The sequence below is a fragment of the Dreissena polymorpha genome, chromosome 6 (assembly GCF_020536995.1).
Source record: "Dreissena polymorpha isolate Duluth1 chromosome 6, UMN_Dpol_1.0, whole genome shotgun sequence".
In the NCBI taxonomy this organism is placed as follows: domain Eukaryota; kingdom Metazoa; phylum Mollusca; class Bivalvia; order Myida; family Dreissenidae; genus Dreissena; species Dreissena polymorpha.
This window is the reverse complement of record NC_068360.1, coordinates 67,870,900-67,886,353: the sequence shown is the minus strand read 5'-3', so window position 1 is coordinate 67,886,353 and position 15,454 is coordinate 67,870,900. Positions and strand designations below refer to the sequence as shown.

General features: G+C 40.2%; 2 protein-coding genes across 3 annotated transcripts in view; both read left to right on the top strand.

Moving 5' to 3' along the window:
• Window positions 1-15,146, top strand: part of LOC127833362 (peroxisome biogenesis factor 1-like) — a 51,853-nt gene extending 36,707 nt beyond the window's left edge. For both annotated transcript variants that reach the window (XM_052358560.1, XM_052358559.1), the window contains 7 exons: window positions 846-928; window positions 2,891-2,994; window positions 3,552-3,666; window positions 4,831-4,994; window positions 9,699-9,800; window positions 10,785-10,957; window positions 14,728-15,146. In XM_052358560.1, the coding sequence (XP_052214520.1) occupies window positions 846-928; window positions 2,891-2,994; window positions 3,552-3,666; window positions 4,831-4,994; window positions 9,699-9,800; window positions 10,785-10,957; window positions 14,728-14,812 (826 nt within the window). In that variant the 3' untranslated portion in view covers window positions 14,813-15,146. The remainder of the gene's footprint in view (window positions 1-845; window positions 929-2,890; window positions 2,995-3,551; window positions 3,667-4,830; window positions 4,995-9,698; window positions 9,801-10,784; window positions 10,958-14,727) is intronic.
• Window positions 1-15,454, top strand: part of LOC127833374 (60S ribosomal protein L8-like) — a 368,912-nt gene that overhangs the window by 25,228 nt on the left and 328,230 nt on the right. The window lies entirely within an intron of this gene.

Here is a 15,454-nt window from a genome sequence, read left to right as displayed (position 1 = left end):
CCATAACAAACACCTTCTTAAGTAAGAGTTGTTGCCCCTTTTTATGTCCCCTAGTCTATACTGGGGGACATATTGTTTTTGCCCTGTCTGTTTATTGGTTTGTTTGTTTGCGTCAAACTTTAAAATTGGCCATAACTTTAGCAATATTCAAGATAGCAACTTGATATTTGGCATGAATGTGTATCTCATGGAGCTGCACATTTTGAGTGGTGAAAGGTCAAGGTCATCCTTCAAGGTCAAAGGTCAAATATATGGGACGGGGGGGGGGGGGCATAGTGTTTCACACATTTTGTGTATGATGTAACTTCTCAGGCCTTTATCTCAGATATGCTACTAGATTTAAACATGAAACTTAGTAGGTGTATAGATATCAATGAGGAGAATTGCAATTCATAAAAACAATACCCTACACTTGATTATTTTTTTTAGGATTATACAGTATATCAAGAGATTTGCACCCATCTGAAAACACGTTTGTTTTGGCAGGGGACATAAATTCAACGAATTTGCTTGTTTAACATGATTTGCATGTAGCTCCAAAAAGATGAACCTTAAAAAGCACATTAAAAAGCACATTAAATAACTAGTGATGTTATGCACCACCATACATTGGTTTATATACTTTGTACTCAGAGATAACATTTTCCCCACTAGATCTTTATTTAAAGAGATTTCCTTGAAAGGAGAAAAAAATCCATGCATGGGGAAAGTGTTGTCCCGCAGACCACAAAGACTTACTAGTATGTGGGATGACTTAAGCACATGCATTAAGCCAACTTTTTCTAGATGGTGGCTCATATCAACTTTAATACTGTGACTAGTTACAGAGGTGTTTGACATTTTAGACGTGGCCATGACAACACAGGTGTAACAGATCGCGTGGTGAACCAGCTTCTGACCCAGTTAGACGGAGTAGAGGGACTCGATGGTATGTGAAGGGGGTAAACAACAAGGCTAGATGGTATGTCTAGGGGTAAACAACAAGGCTAGATGGTATGTGGAGGGGGTAAACAACAAGGCTAGATGGTATGTGGAGGGGGTAAACAACAAGGCTAGATGGTATGTGGATGGGGGTAAACAACAAGGCTAGTTGGTATGTGGATGGGGGTAAACAACAAGGCTAGTTGGTATGTGGAGGGGTAAACAACAAGGTTAGATGGTATGTGGAGGGGGTAAACAACAAGGCTAGATGGTATGTGGATGGGGGTAAACAACAAGGCTAGTTGGTATGTGGAGGGGTAAACAACAAGGCTAGATGGTATGTGGAGGGGGTAAACAACAAGGCTAGATGGTATGTGGAGGGGGTAAACAACAAGGCTAGATGGTATGTGGAGGGGGTAAACAACAAGGCTAGATGGTATGTGGAGGGGGTAAACAACAAGGCTAGATGGTATGTGGAGGGAGTAAACAACAAGGCTAGATGGTATATGGAGGGGTAAACAACAAGGCTAGATGGTATGTGGAGGGGGTAAATAACAAGGCTAGATGGTATGTGGAGGGGTAAATAACAAGGCTAGTTGGTATGTGGAGGGGTACATAACAAGGCTAGATGGTATGTGGAGGGGGTAAATAACAAGGTTAGATTGTATATGGAGGGGTAAATAGCAAGGCTAGATGGTATGTGGAGGGGGTAAATAACAAGGCTAGATGGTATGTGGAGGGGTAAATAACAAGGCTAGATGGTATGTGGAGGGGTAAATAACAATGCTAGATGGTATGTGGAGGGGGTAAATAACAAGGCTAGATGGTATGTGGAGGGGGTAAATGACAAGGCTATATGGTTTATGGAGGGGTAAATAACAAGGCTAGATGGTATGTGGAGGGGGTAAATAACAAGGCTAGATGGTATGTGGAGGGGGTAAACAACAAGGCTATATGGTATGTGGAGGGGGTAAACAACAGGGCTAGATGGTATATTGAGGGTGTAAATAACAAGGCTAGATGGTATGTGAAGGGGTAAACAACAAGGCTAGATGGTATGTGGAGGGGGTAAATAGCAAGGTTAGATTGTATATGGAGGGGGTAAATAACAAGGCTAGATGGTAAATGGAGGGGTAAACAGCAAGGACAACCAACCAATTTAGGCTTAAGGCTTACACTGAAAACTTACTGAATGTTCTAAAAGTAATATGCGCATATGTTACAGTTATACATTCAACAAGATGTGTTTGTGAAACACTATGTCCCCCCACATATATTTGAACTTTGACCTCGAAGGATGACCCTGACCTTTCACCACTCAAAATGTGCAGCTCCATAAGATACACATGCATGCCAAATATCAAGTTGCTATCTTCAATATTATGGCCAATGTTAAAGTTTGACGCAAACAAACCAACAAACGGACAGGGCAAAAACAATATGTCCCCTAGTATGTAGGCCAGCATGGTATTTGTTCCTGTACAAGAGTGACCTACACAAGGCTTCTGTACAACCAAAACTTTCCTGTAATAATGAATTAATGCAACAACATATATTCAACAGATATCAAAATACCATTTTGATACCACTGTCATAAAACAGATAATTTAAATGTTATGACTGTGTATACCTGTGGGTAATCAAGTATTAAGATGTAATGTTCTTTAACGAAGTATTTTATTACTTCATAAAGTAATGAGTTCATCGTATGCGTTATAAAAGAAATTGAAGATAGTTATAGAATAATTAAAATATTATGAGATAATTGTGAGTATTCTCTTTTTATTTAAGGACATATTCTAACATTTTGTTTTATTATTTATTTATATATTCTGTTCTAAGAATTGCTTACACTGTTTCCGTATGTTCATATTTGAATAAAACATGTTTACATTTATATCTCCTATTCAATGATAGTTTTGTCTTTTTAAATGAGCCTGTTTTAATAGAGAGTCTCTCATTCCTACAGGTGTGTATGTGCTTGCTGCAACCAGTCGTCCTGACCTGATAGACCCAGCCCTGCTGCGACCTGGCCGCCTTGACAAGTGTCTGCTCTGTAGACTACCCAATGAGGTGTGTTGGGTGAGAGGGGACAGGGGTGAGGGGCAGATGAGGTGGATTTGGAGACGTGAGGGGGTGGTTGGGGATGTGGGATTAGCAAGATGTTCTGCATTAATATGAACTTAATACGTGCATGATGATGCTAAAAATAGCATTCTGTAAAGCTGGTTAACTTTTTGTGAGGAAACTACAATAAATATAGTTATTTCTTTAAGACGTAGGTGTAAAATTTCATAATGTCTTTTAAATATTTGCCTCGTACTGAAAAAAATCGGGCTAAATGCATGTGCGTAAAGTGTCATCCTTGAATAGCCTGTCCAGTCCACACAGGCTAATCAGGGATGACACATTTTGCTTTTATGCAATAGTTCGTTTAAAAGAAGTCTCTTTTTGACTTAAATCCAGTTTAGGCAAAAATTTACATCCCTGATTTGTCTTCGTGGACTAAACAGGCTAATCTTAGAAAACACTTTACGCACATGCATTAATCTCTTTTTTTCCAGTGTAAAGCTCAAGCTCATATATTTTCAGAGAATATGTGTGTTTATATGTTCAATTTAACCTCTCAGTCTGAGCGGCTGAACATCCTGAAGGCCTTGTCCAAGAAGGTGCCTCTGTCTGATGACGTGGACCTGCAGCATTTTGCTGACAGCTGTAAGGACTTCACAGGGGCTGATTTCAAAGGTAGCTGTCTGTTTGAGCAGCGTTCTGGGAACACTGGGCTTAATGCATGGCTGTCAAATGTCATCCCAGATTAGCCTGTGCAATCCTCACAGGCTTATCAGGTGTGGCCGTTTCCACTTCTATGGAAGTGTTTTGTTTTTAGGTAGTCTCTTCTAAAAGAAATTCAGGTAAGGTGGGAAGGAGTGTCCCTGATAAACTTGTGTAGACTGCACAGACTAATCTAGGATGGCACTAGATGCACATGCATTATGCCTCCTTTTCCCAGAATGAAATTCATATAAAAACTGATAGATTGGCATCATCTAAGGCCTTCTTTGTAAGGTCTGTATTATTCTATTTAACAGTTTTGGATCCTATTGAATGAGACATAGCACAGGGGTGCAATGTATTAGATACCTGAGTAACACTTGGACTTTAAAAAGTTTTAGTTTTCTCTTGAAATACCAGCATTTGTACCTTGCAGAACATCATTTTGCCCTTCTGACAAATGCGCCTCCTTCTTGGAAAACAGGGCTTATTTTATGTTTGTACAGGCAGAATGCAGAGGCTCATCAGGGAGCACTTTATGCTGAGACTGGAGTTTTGTTTGGAAGAGACTTCATTTTAACAAAGAATTAAATTCAAGCAGAAATTGTTGTCCTGATTAGCCAATGCTGACTCCACAGGCTAATGTGGGACGACCCTTTACGCACATGCATAGAAGCCAATGTATCTGCAATCCAAACAATGTGCCCCATTTCAGCCCTGCTGTACCATGTGCCCCATTTAAGCCCTGCTGTACAATGTGCCCCATTTCAGCCCCGCTGTACAATGTGCCCCATTTCATCCCTGCTGTACAATGTGCCCCATTTCAGCGCTGCTGTACAATGTGCCCCATTTCAGCCCTGCTGTTCAATGTGTCCCATTTCAGCCCTGCTGTAAAATGTGCCCCATTTCAGCCCTGCTGTACAATGTGCCCCATTTCAGCAGTGCTGTACAATGTGCCCCTTTTTCAGCCCTGCTGTTCAATGTGTCCCATTTCAGCCCTGCTGTTCAATGTGTCCCATTTCAGCCCTGCTGTAAAATGTGCCCCATTTCAGCCCTGCTGTACAATGTGCCCCATTTCAGCAGTGCTGTACAATGTGCCCCTTTTTCAGCCCTGCTGTTCAATGTGTCCCATTTCAGCCCTGCTGTACAATGCACAGCTGGAGTCGATCCACGAGTACACGACGATGGTAGAGGCAGGCAGTGACTCCCTTGTTGCCCAGTACGGAAGCAAGCCCAGGAAAGAAGGGGCCTCCAGAATGAAACAGGCAGCAAGCCTGCGTGTAAATGTGGCCGCTAGTAAGGTACTGTCTGACTTTGGAGTTTCAAAACAGCATTTCATTAAACATGCAAATTTAGCATTTGAATTAATTTTTCATTATCAAATAAAATTGTTTTTTTATGAAATTATTGACCACTACATTTACGATCATTTGATGGATTTGATTCAACAACATTTTTAATTTATCCATTTTGGCTTCATGATTTATCATGGCGCTATCTAATACATGGCTACAATACTGCTTGATTGAGCCATGCTCATGGCGCCATCTAATACATGGCTACAATACTGCTTGATTGAGCCATGCTCTTGGGACATCTAATACATGGCTACAATACTGCTTGATTGAGCCATGCTCATGGGACATCTAATACATGGCTACAATACTGCTTGATTGAGCCATGCTCTTGGGACATCTAATACATGGCTACAATACTGCTTGATTGAGCCATGCTCTTGGGACAACTAATACATGGCTACAATACTGCTTGATTGAGCCATGCTCTTGGGACATCTTATACATGGCTACAATACTGCTTGATTGAGCCATGCTCTTGGGACATCTAATACATGGCTACAATACTGCTTGATTGAGCCATGCTCTTGGGACATCTAATACATGGCTACAATACTGCTTGATCGAGCCATGCTCTTGGGACAATGATGAGCCTAATGTAATACATGGCTACAATACTGCTTGATTGAGCCATGTTCATGGGACATCTTATACATGGCTACAATACTGCTTGATTGAGCCATGTTCATGGGACATCTAATACATGGCTACAATACTGCTTGATTGAGCCATGCTCTTGGGACATCTAATACATGGCTACAATACTGCTTGATTGAGCCATGCTCATGGCGCCATCTAATACATGGCTACAATACTGCTTGATTGAGCCATGCTCTTGGGACATCTAATACATGGCTACAATACTGCTTGATTGAGCCATGCTCCTGGGACATCTAATACATGGCTACAATACTTCTTGATTGAGCCATGCTCATGGGACATCTTATACATGGCTACAATACTGCTTGATTGAGCCATGCTCTTGGGACATCTTATACATGGCTACAATACTGCTTGATTGAGCCATGCTCTTGGGACATCTAATACATGGCTACAATACTGCTTGATTGAGCCATGCGCTTGGGACATCTAATACATGGCTACAATACTGCTTGATTGAGCCATGCTCCTGGGACATCTAATACATGGCTACAATACTTCTTGATTGAGCCATGCTCATGGGACATCTTATACATGGCTACAATACTGCTTGATTGAGCCATGCTCTTGGGACATCTAATACATGGCTACAATACTGCTTGATTGAGCCATGCTCTTGGGACATCTAATACATGGCTACAATACTGCTTGATTGAGCCATGCTCTTGGGACAACTAATACATGGCTACAATACTGCTTGATTGAGCCATGCTCTTGGGACATCTTATACATGGCTACAATACTGCTTGATTGAGCCATGCTCTTGGGACATCTAATACATGGCTACAATACTGCTTGATTGAGCCATGCTCTTGGGACATCTAATACATGGCTACAATACTGCTTGATCGAGCCATGCTCTTGGGACAATGATGAGCCTAATGTAATACATGGCTACAATACTGCTTGATTGAGCCATGTTCATGGGACATCTTATACATGGCTACAATACTGCTTGATTGAGCCATGTTCATGGGACATCTAATACATGGCTACAATACTGCTTGATTGAGCCATGCTCTTGGGACATCTAATACATGGCTACAATACTGCTTGATTGAGCCATGCTCATGGCGCCATCTAATACATGGCTACAATACTGCTTGATTGAGCCATGCTCTTGGGACATCTAATACATGGCTACAATACTGCTTGATTGAGCCATGCTCCTGGGACATCTAATACATGGCTACAATACTTCTTGATTGAGCCATGCTCATGGGACATCTTATACATGGCTACAATACTGCTTGATTGAGCCATGCTCTTGGGACATCTTATACATGGCTACAATACTGCTTGATTGAGCCATGCTCTTGGGACATCTAATACATGGCTACAATACTGCTTGATTGAGCCATGCGCTTGGGACATCTAATACATGGCTACAATACTGCTTGATTGAGCCATGCTCCTGGGACATCTAATACATGGCTACAATACTTCTTGATTGAGCCATGCTCATGGGACATCTTATACATGGCTACAATACTGCTTGATTGAGCCATGCTCTTGGGACATCTAATACATGGCTACAATACTGCTTGATTGAGCCATGCTCTTGGGACATCTAATACATGGCTACAATACTGCTTGATTGAGCCATGCGCTTGGGACATCTAATACATGGCTACAATACTGCTTGATTGAGCCATGCTCTTGGGACATCTAATACATGGCTACAATACTGCTTGATTGAGCCATGCTCTTGGGACATCTTATACATGGCTACAATACTGCTTGATTGAGCCATGCTCTTGGGACATCTAATACATGGCTACAATACTGCTTGATTGAGCCATGCTCTTGGGACATCTAATACATGGCTACAATACTGCTTGATTGAGCCATGCTCTTGGGACATTGATGAGCCTAATGTAATACATGGCTACAATACTGCTTGATTGAGCCATGTTCATGGGACATCTTATACATGGCTACAATACTGCTTGATTGAGCCATGCTCTTGGGACATCTAATACATGGCTACAATACTGCTTGATTGAGCCATGCTCTTGGGACAATGATGAGCCTAATGTAATACATGGCTACAATACTGCTTGATTGAGCCATGTTCATGGGACATCTTATACATGGCTACAATACTGCTTGATTGAGCCATGCTCTTGGGACATCTAATACATGGCTACAATACTGCTTGATTGAGCCATGCTCTTGGGACATCTAATACATGGCTACAATACTGCTTGATTGAGCCATGCTCTTGGGACATTGATGAGCCTAATGTAATACATGGCTACAATACTGCTTGATTGAGCCATGTTCATGGGACATCTTATACATGGCTACAATACTGCTTGATTGAGCCATGTTCATGGGACATCTAATACATGGCTACAATACTGCTTGATTGAGCCATGCTCTTGGGACATCTAATACATGGCTACAATACTGCTTGATTGAGCCATGCTCATGGCGCCATCTAATACATGGCTACAATTCTGCTTGATTGAGCCATGCTCTTGGGACATCTAATACATGGCTACAATACTGCTTGATTGAGCCATGCTCTTGGGACATCTAATACATGGCTACAATACTGCTTGATTGAGCCATGCTCATGGCGCCATCTAATACATGGCTACAATACTGCTTGATTGAGCCATGCTCATGGCGCCATCTAATACATGGCTACAATACTGCTTGATTGAGCCATGCTCTTGGGACATCTAATACATGGCTACAATATTGCTTGATTGAGCCATGCTCCTGGGACATCTAATACATGGCTACAATACTGCTTGATTGAGCCATGCTCATGGCGCCATCTAATACATGGCTACAATACTACTTGATTGAGCCATGCTCATGGCGCCATCTAATACATGGCTACAATACTGCTTGATTGAGCCATGCTCATGGCGCCATCTAATACATGGCTACAATACTGCTTGATTGAGCCATGTTCATGGGACATCTTATACATGGCTACAATACTGCTTGATTGAGCCATGTTCATGGGACATCTAATACATGGCTACAATACTGCTTGATTGAGCCATGCTCTTGGGACATCTAATACATGGCTACAATACTGCTTGATTGAGCCATGCTCATGGCGCCATCTAATACATGGCTACAATACTGCTTGATTGAGCCATGCTCATGGCGCCATCTAATACATGGCTACAATACTGCTTGATTGAGCCATGCTCTTGGGACATCTAATACATGGCTACAATACTGCTTGATTGAGCCATGCTCTTGGGACATCTAATACATGGCTACAATACTGCTTGATTGAGCCATGCTCCTGGGACATCTAATACATGGCTACAATACTGCTTGATTGAGCCATGCTCTTGGGACATCTTATACATGGCTACAATACTGCTTGATTGAGCCATGCTCTTGGGACATCTAATACATGGCTACAACACTGCTTTATTGAGCCATGCTCTTGGGACATCTTATACATGGCTACAATACTGCTTGATTGAGCCATGCTCTTGGGACATCTAATACATGGCTACAATACTGCTTGATTGAGCCATGCTCTTGGGACATCTTATACATTGCTACAATACTGCTTGATTGAGCCATGCTCCTGGGACATCTAATACATGGCTACAACACTGCTTGATTGAGCCATGCTCTTGGGACATCTTATACATGGCTACAATACTGCTTGATTGAGCCATGTTCATGGGACATCTTATACATGGCTACAATACTGCTTGATTGAGCCATGCTCTTGGGACATTGATGAGCCACATGTGTGGTCCCTGATCAGCCTGTGCAGTCTTCATTGCCATCGCAACGCATACTTTCTGATTTTTTGGTATTTTTTATGTAAACAAACTTTCTTCTTAGAGAAAATCCAGTATTGGAGGAAAGTATTGTCCCTGATTTGCCTGTGCAAACTGCACAAGCTTATCCGGGACGCCACTTCCAGCACATGCTTAATTGTCTGTTTTGCAAGATATTGGCTAACATGTAAGACAATAACCTTTGTGTGCTGATTGACAGAGGCAGCGTCACCGGTCGGGCAGCACCCTGGCCTACATCCCCAGTCTGGAGGAGGGCATCACCATGGTGACCGCTGAGATAGAGGAGAGGATCAACCATCAGGTAGGGTAAGATTGATGGTGAGGAGGATATTTAGGATGAAGGTTATGAAAACAAAAATGACAATGATGATATGATGCTTATTACAGGGGTGAGATTTTTCCGCAGATTTCTGCGGATCAAGGTGTCCCAGGGTCATTTCTGAGATTTGCGTGAATTCTTTAAAAAAAATGGGGATAGGCCAATTCAGAGGACGTATTTCATATGACACTGGTAGATTCTGCCTGAGCATTTTTGTAACGAGCGATGACATTAGCTGTCGTTTCCCAATCTTCAAATAAAAATCAATATTTTAAAATGTGTTTGGTATTTCTTTGTTGTTTCATTTGCAAATCTCGGAGATTCACACATAAGTGAAAAACAAAGTTAAATGGGAATTGATAGAAACAAAAGTCGATATAAATCAGAAAGCCATACAGCAAGGCAAAGTGTACATGTGAACGAATATTGAGTTACGGATCCCGTTGAAAAGTGTCGTTTGTTTAAGGCTGTGACAGTTTATACCGTATTTCAAAGGTAAACACATTGAGCTCAAATGAAAGATTGCCGAAATCGTTCACAGGGATAAGATCACATTGTTTTGATCACTTTTGACCTTGCGCAATAATTAATATGTTAATTGTGAATAAAATGCAATAATTAATATGTTAAATGTGAAGTTAAAAAGGATTTCATCAATCAATCCAGTTATGAAGTATAAGAAGATGTTTATTTAAATGTCTGTTTTAAGGTTTGTTATTGTATTATGCATGCAAATCGTGTAGTAAAAATCAGGCGACAGAATTTTCCTCCCCACAGACTTCACCTCAATCACACCCCTGTAATTATTTAGGTGATGATGATGATGAGGAGTAGGAGGATTGATGATGATGATGATGATGATTATATTGGTGATGATGATCATGATCATTATTAAAATTATTTTGGTAATACTGATTGTTATAACAAGTATAATAACTGCTGCTAATGCTGACCAGTGTTTCCTAGGTGACAGAGATCCACAACCGTGAGAGGCGTATCTCTGAGCCGTTCCTGTTGAATCCGGAGTCCCCCCACCTGACCAAGTCCCCCCTGATGGTTACCCAGGCCCACCTGCTGTCAGCCCAGGGCAAGATGAGGCCCTCTGTGTCAGGGGAGGAGAGAGCCAAGTACCAGAGAATGTGAGTACAGATAGGCCATACTGCTTAGGAAATGTGAGTACAGATAGGCCATACTGCTTAGGAAATGTGAGTACAGATAGGCCATACGGCTTAGAAAATGTGAGTACAGATAGGTCATACTGCTTAGGAAATGTGAGTACAGATAGGCCATACTGCTTAGGAAGTGTGAGTACAGATATGCCATACTGCTTAGGAAATGTGAGTACAGATAGGCCATACTGCTTAGGAAATGTGATTACAGATAGGCCATACTGCTTAGGAAATGTGAGTACAGATAGGCCATACTGCTTAGGAAATGTGAGTACAGATAGGCCATACTGCTTAGGAAATGTGAGTACAGATAGGCCATACTGCTTAGGAAATGTGAGTACAGATAGGCCATACTGCTTAGAAAATGTGAGTACATATAGGCCATACTGCTTAGGAAATGTGAGTACAGATAGGCCATACTGCTTAGGAAATGTGAGTACAGATAGGCCATACTGCTTAGGAAATGTGAGTACAGATAGGTCATACTGCTTAGGAAATGTGAGTACAGATATGCCATACTGCTTAGAAAATGTGAGTACAGATAGGCCATACTGCTTAGGAAATGTGAGTACAGATAGGCCATACTGCTTAGGAAATGTGAGTACAGATAGGCCATACTGCTTAGGAAATGTGAGTACAGATAGGCCATACTGCTTAGAAAATGTGAGTACAGATAGGCCATACTGCTTAGGAAATGTGAGTTCAGATAGGCCATACTGCATAGGAAATGTGAGTACAGATAGGCCATACTGCTTAGAAAATGTGAGTACATATAGGCCATACTGCTTAGGAAATGTGAGTACAGATAGGCCATACTGCTTAGGAAATGTGAGTACAGATAGGCCATACGGTTTAGAAAATGGGAGTACAGATAGGTCATACTGCATAGGAAATGTGATTACAGATAGGCCATACTGCTTAGGAAATGTGATTACAGACAGGCCATACTGCATAGGAAATGATTATTGGCCACTAAACAATGATACATTTACAATACACAATGAGTTCTGATGCACTCTGATATTACATAATTTTGAAAACAAGATTATACCCTCGGATACAAAGCAAAAAGTAGTAAACTGGAATCAAAATGTCTGTCAGTCTGTCTGTGTGTCTTTCCGTCATTTTGTCCTTAGTCTAAAGTTTTGCAACACTTTTTTAACGTACAGTATTTTAACCTGCTAGTATTGACCCGTATAAAATATATGGTCCTATGTTAAATTTTATGAAAGTTATGCCTCATTTTCAACTCAGCTTTTCTGAAACATTAGTATTGTTACTCTTGGTTTTATTAGGTCATCTATTTTTTTGAAAAAAAAATATGAGCTATTGTCATCACTTTGGCGTCGGCGTTTAGGTCCACTTTTCTTATAAAGTATCAATGCTATTGCATTCAAACTTGGTACACTTACTTACTATCATGAAGGGACTGGGCAGGCAAAGTTAGATAACTCTGGCTTGCATTTTGACAGAATTATGTGCCCTTTTTATACTTAAAAAATTGAAAATTTTGGTTAAGTTTTGTGTTAAGGTCCATTTTATTCCTAAAGTATCAAAGCTTTTTCCTTAAGTATCAAAGCTATTGCTTTCATACTTGCAACACTTACTGACTATCGTAAGGGGACTGTGCAGGCAAAGTTATGTAACTCTGACTGGCATTTTAACGGAATTATGGGCCCTTTATACTTGAAAATTTGGTTAAGTTTTGTGTTTTGGTCCACTTTACCCCTAAAGTATCCTAGATATTGCTTTCATACTTTGAACGCTTACAGACTATCATAAGGGGACAGTAAAGGACAAGTTGCATAACTCTGGTTGTCATTTTAACGGAATTATGGCCCTTTTTTGACTTAGTAAATTTGAATATATGGTTACATTTTGTGTTTAGATCCACTTAACTTCTAAAGTATAAAGGCTATTGCTTTTAAACTTCAAATACTTTCATGTTATCATGAGGGTACTGTACCTGGCAAGTTGAATTTACCTTGACCTTAGAATGACCTTGACTCTCAAGGTCAAATTATTAAATTTTGCAAAAATTGCCATAACTTCTTTATTTATGATTAGATTCGATTGATGCTTTGACAAAACAACTCTTACCTGACATACCACAATAGACTCCTTCCAAAATATCCCCCACGTCCCCCGAATCCACCCCCCTCTCCCCCCCCCTCAATCCCCCCTCAATCCCCCCCATTATTTTTTTTTTTTTTAATAATAAAAATTTTTTTTTAGGGTGGCATATAGCAGTTGAACTGTGTGTCAGTATGTCAGTCAGTCTGTCCGTCCGTCTGAAAAAAACTTTAACATTGGCCATAACTTTTTCACTTTTGAAGATAGAAACTTGATATTTGGCATGCATGTGTATCTCATGGAGCTGCACATTTTGAGTGGTGAAAGGTCAAGGTCATCCTTCAAGGTCAAATGTCAAATTTATGGTGTCTGTCCGTCCGAAAACTTTAACATTGGCCATAACTTTTTCAATATTGAAGATAGCTACTTGATATTTGGCATGCATGTGTATCTCATGGAGCTAAACATTTTGAGTGGTGAAAGGTGAAGGTCAAGGTCATCCTTCAAGGTCAAATGTCAAATATATGGCGTCTGTCCGTCCGAAAACTTTAACATTGGCCATCACTTTTTTAATATTGAAGATAGCAACTTGATATTTGGCATTTTGGCATGCATGTGTATCTCGTGAAGCTGCACATTTTGAGTGGTGGACGTTCAAGGTCATCGTCATCCTTTAAGGTAAAAAAAAAAAATTGTTCAAAGCGGCGTTCTCATGAAGCTGCACATTTTGAGTGGTGGAAGTTCAAGGTCAAGGTCATCCTTCAAGGTCAAGATCATCCTTCAAGGTCAAAGGTAAAAAAATAATCAAAGCGGCGTTCTCATGAAGCTGCACATTTTGATTTGTGGAAGTTCAAGGTCAAGGTCATTCTTCAAGATCAAGGTCATCCTTCAAGGTCAAAGGTCAAAAAATAATAATTGCAAAGTGGCGTTATCATGAAGCTGCACATTTTGAGTGGTGGAAGTTCAAGGTCAAGGTCATCTTTCAAGGTGAAGGTCATCCTTCAAGGTCAAAGGTCAAAAAATAAAATAATTAAAAGTGGCGTTCGCATAAAGCTGCACATTTTGTGTGGTGGAATATTCATGGTCAAGGTCATTCTTCAAGGTAAAAAAAAAAAAACAACAAAAAAAATAATTTCAAAGCGGCGCAATAGGGGGCATTGTGTTTCTGACAAACACATCTCTTGTTTTTTTAAAGTATGGTTAAAAAACACAAATATTTATTTTTATTATTTTATTTTTGAAATACTGTCCACCCAAGAATCCCCCCCTCCCCCCCCAAAAAAAAATAAATATTTTTTTGCATTTTTTTTGCATTTTTGGGAGATAATGTAATAAATGACCACACCCCCACACTATACACCCCTCTCCACTCCACCCCTCCCTCCTTTGTGATTGAAATTGAGATAGGTCCCTACACCTTTAAAAAGAAAAATAGATGAGCGGTCTGCACCCGCAAGGCGGTGCTCTTGTTTTATTTTTTATTAGCTTGGATTTGGAAATAAATTTGAACTATATTAACATGGCTTTCAGGAGAATGTGCAAGTAAACTCAAACTCTATGCTTGTCAGATACAAAAATTATTCTGTGTTTTCTATAGTCGGTTGACGTTTTCCCTTAAAAGTTGAAACTTTCAAGATATTGATGTCAATCAATACCTTTTATTTTAGATATGAGAACTTTATGTCGTCCCGAGGTAAACATTTTGACCAGGCGAGACTTGACACAGCCAAGATGAGGGCTACCTTGGCTTAGTATGTTGAGGGTGGCCAGCAGGCGTGTGCAATCTGGTATACAGAACATACATCTAGGAAATGTGAACATTTTATTGGGTGGACTTTGACTGAGTTTCATGTACAACCAATCATCAAGCAGAGTTTTTGTTCTTTTCTGTTAATAACATGTCTGCAGTTGGCGAATGAAGGTCTAATGTAGAATGTTTGTGGGCTGTTAGACTCTCTGGTGGTTGTTATCAGGGCACACTAGTGGAAGGTATCAACACCTGTTATGTTGGAGATCAGAGTTCAAGTACCAGTCGAGTGTAATTAACCATGAGCAGAATATGTGTAATGTGAAGATGTGGCACTGTTGTGAATTTTGGAACTAAAAGTATCGTGTTACAAGATTGAAATTTGAACATTTTTGAAGTGTAAAAATGGGACCATGAATGTGTTGAATGTTTGATTTTAGTACATTTGATGTACAGAAAGATAAATACTATTTAAATGTATTTAGACTGCATAAATGAGACAGTAAAACAAATAACAAAGACAGTTTTAAGTGTGACATTATATGAGTTATCTGTAACTATACAATTTAGTATAGTAGGCCATTTGTTAAACTTCTTTAGTTGATGTTTTAGGGGGTTGCAACACATTTGATAAAAAATTGTTTTGT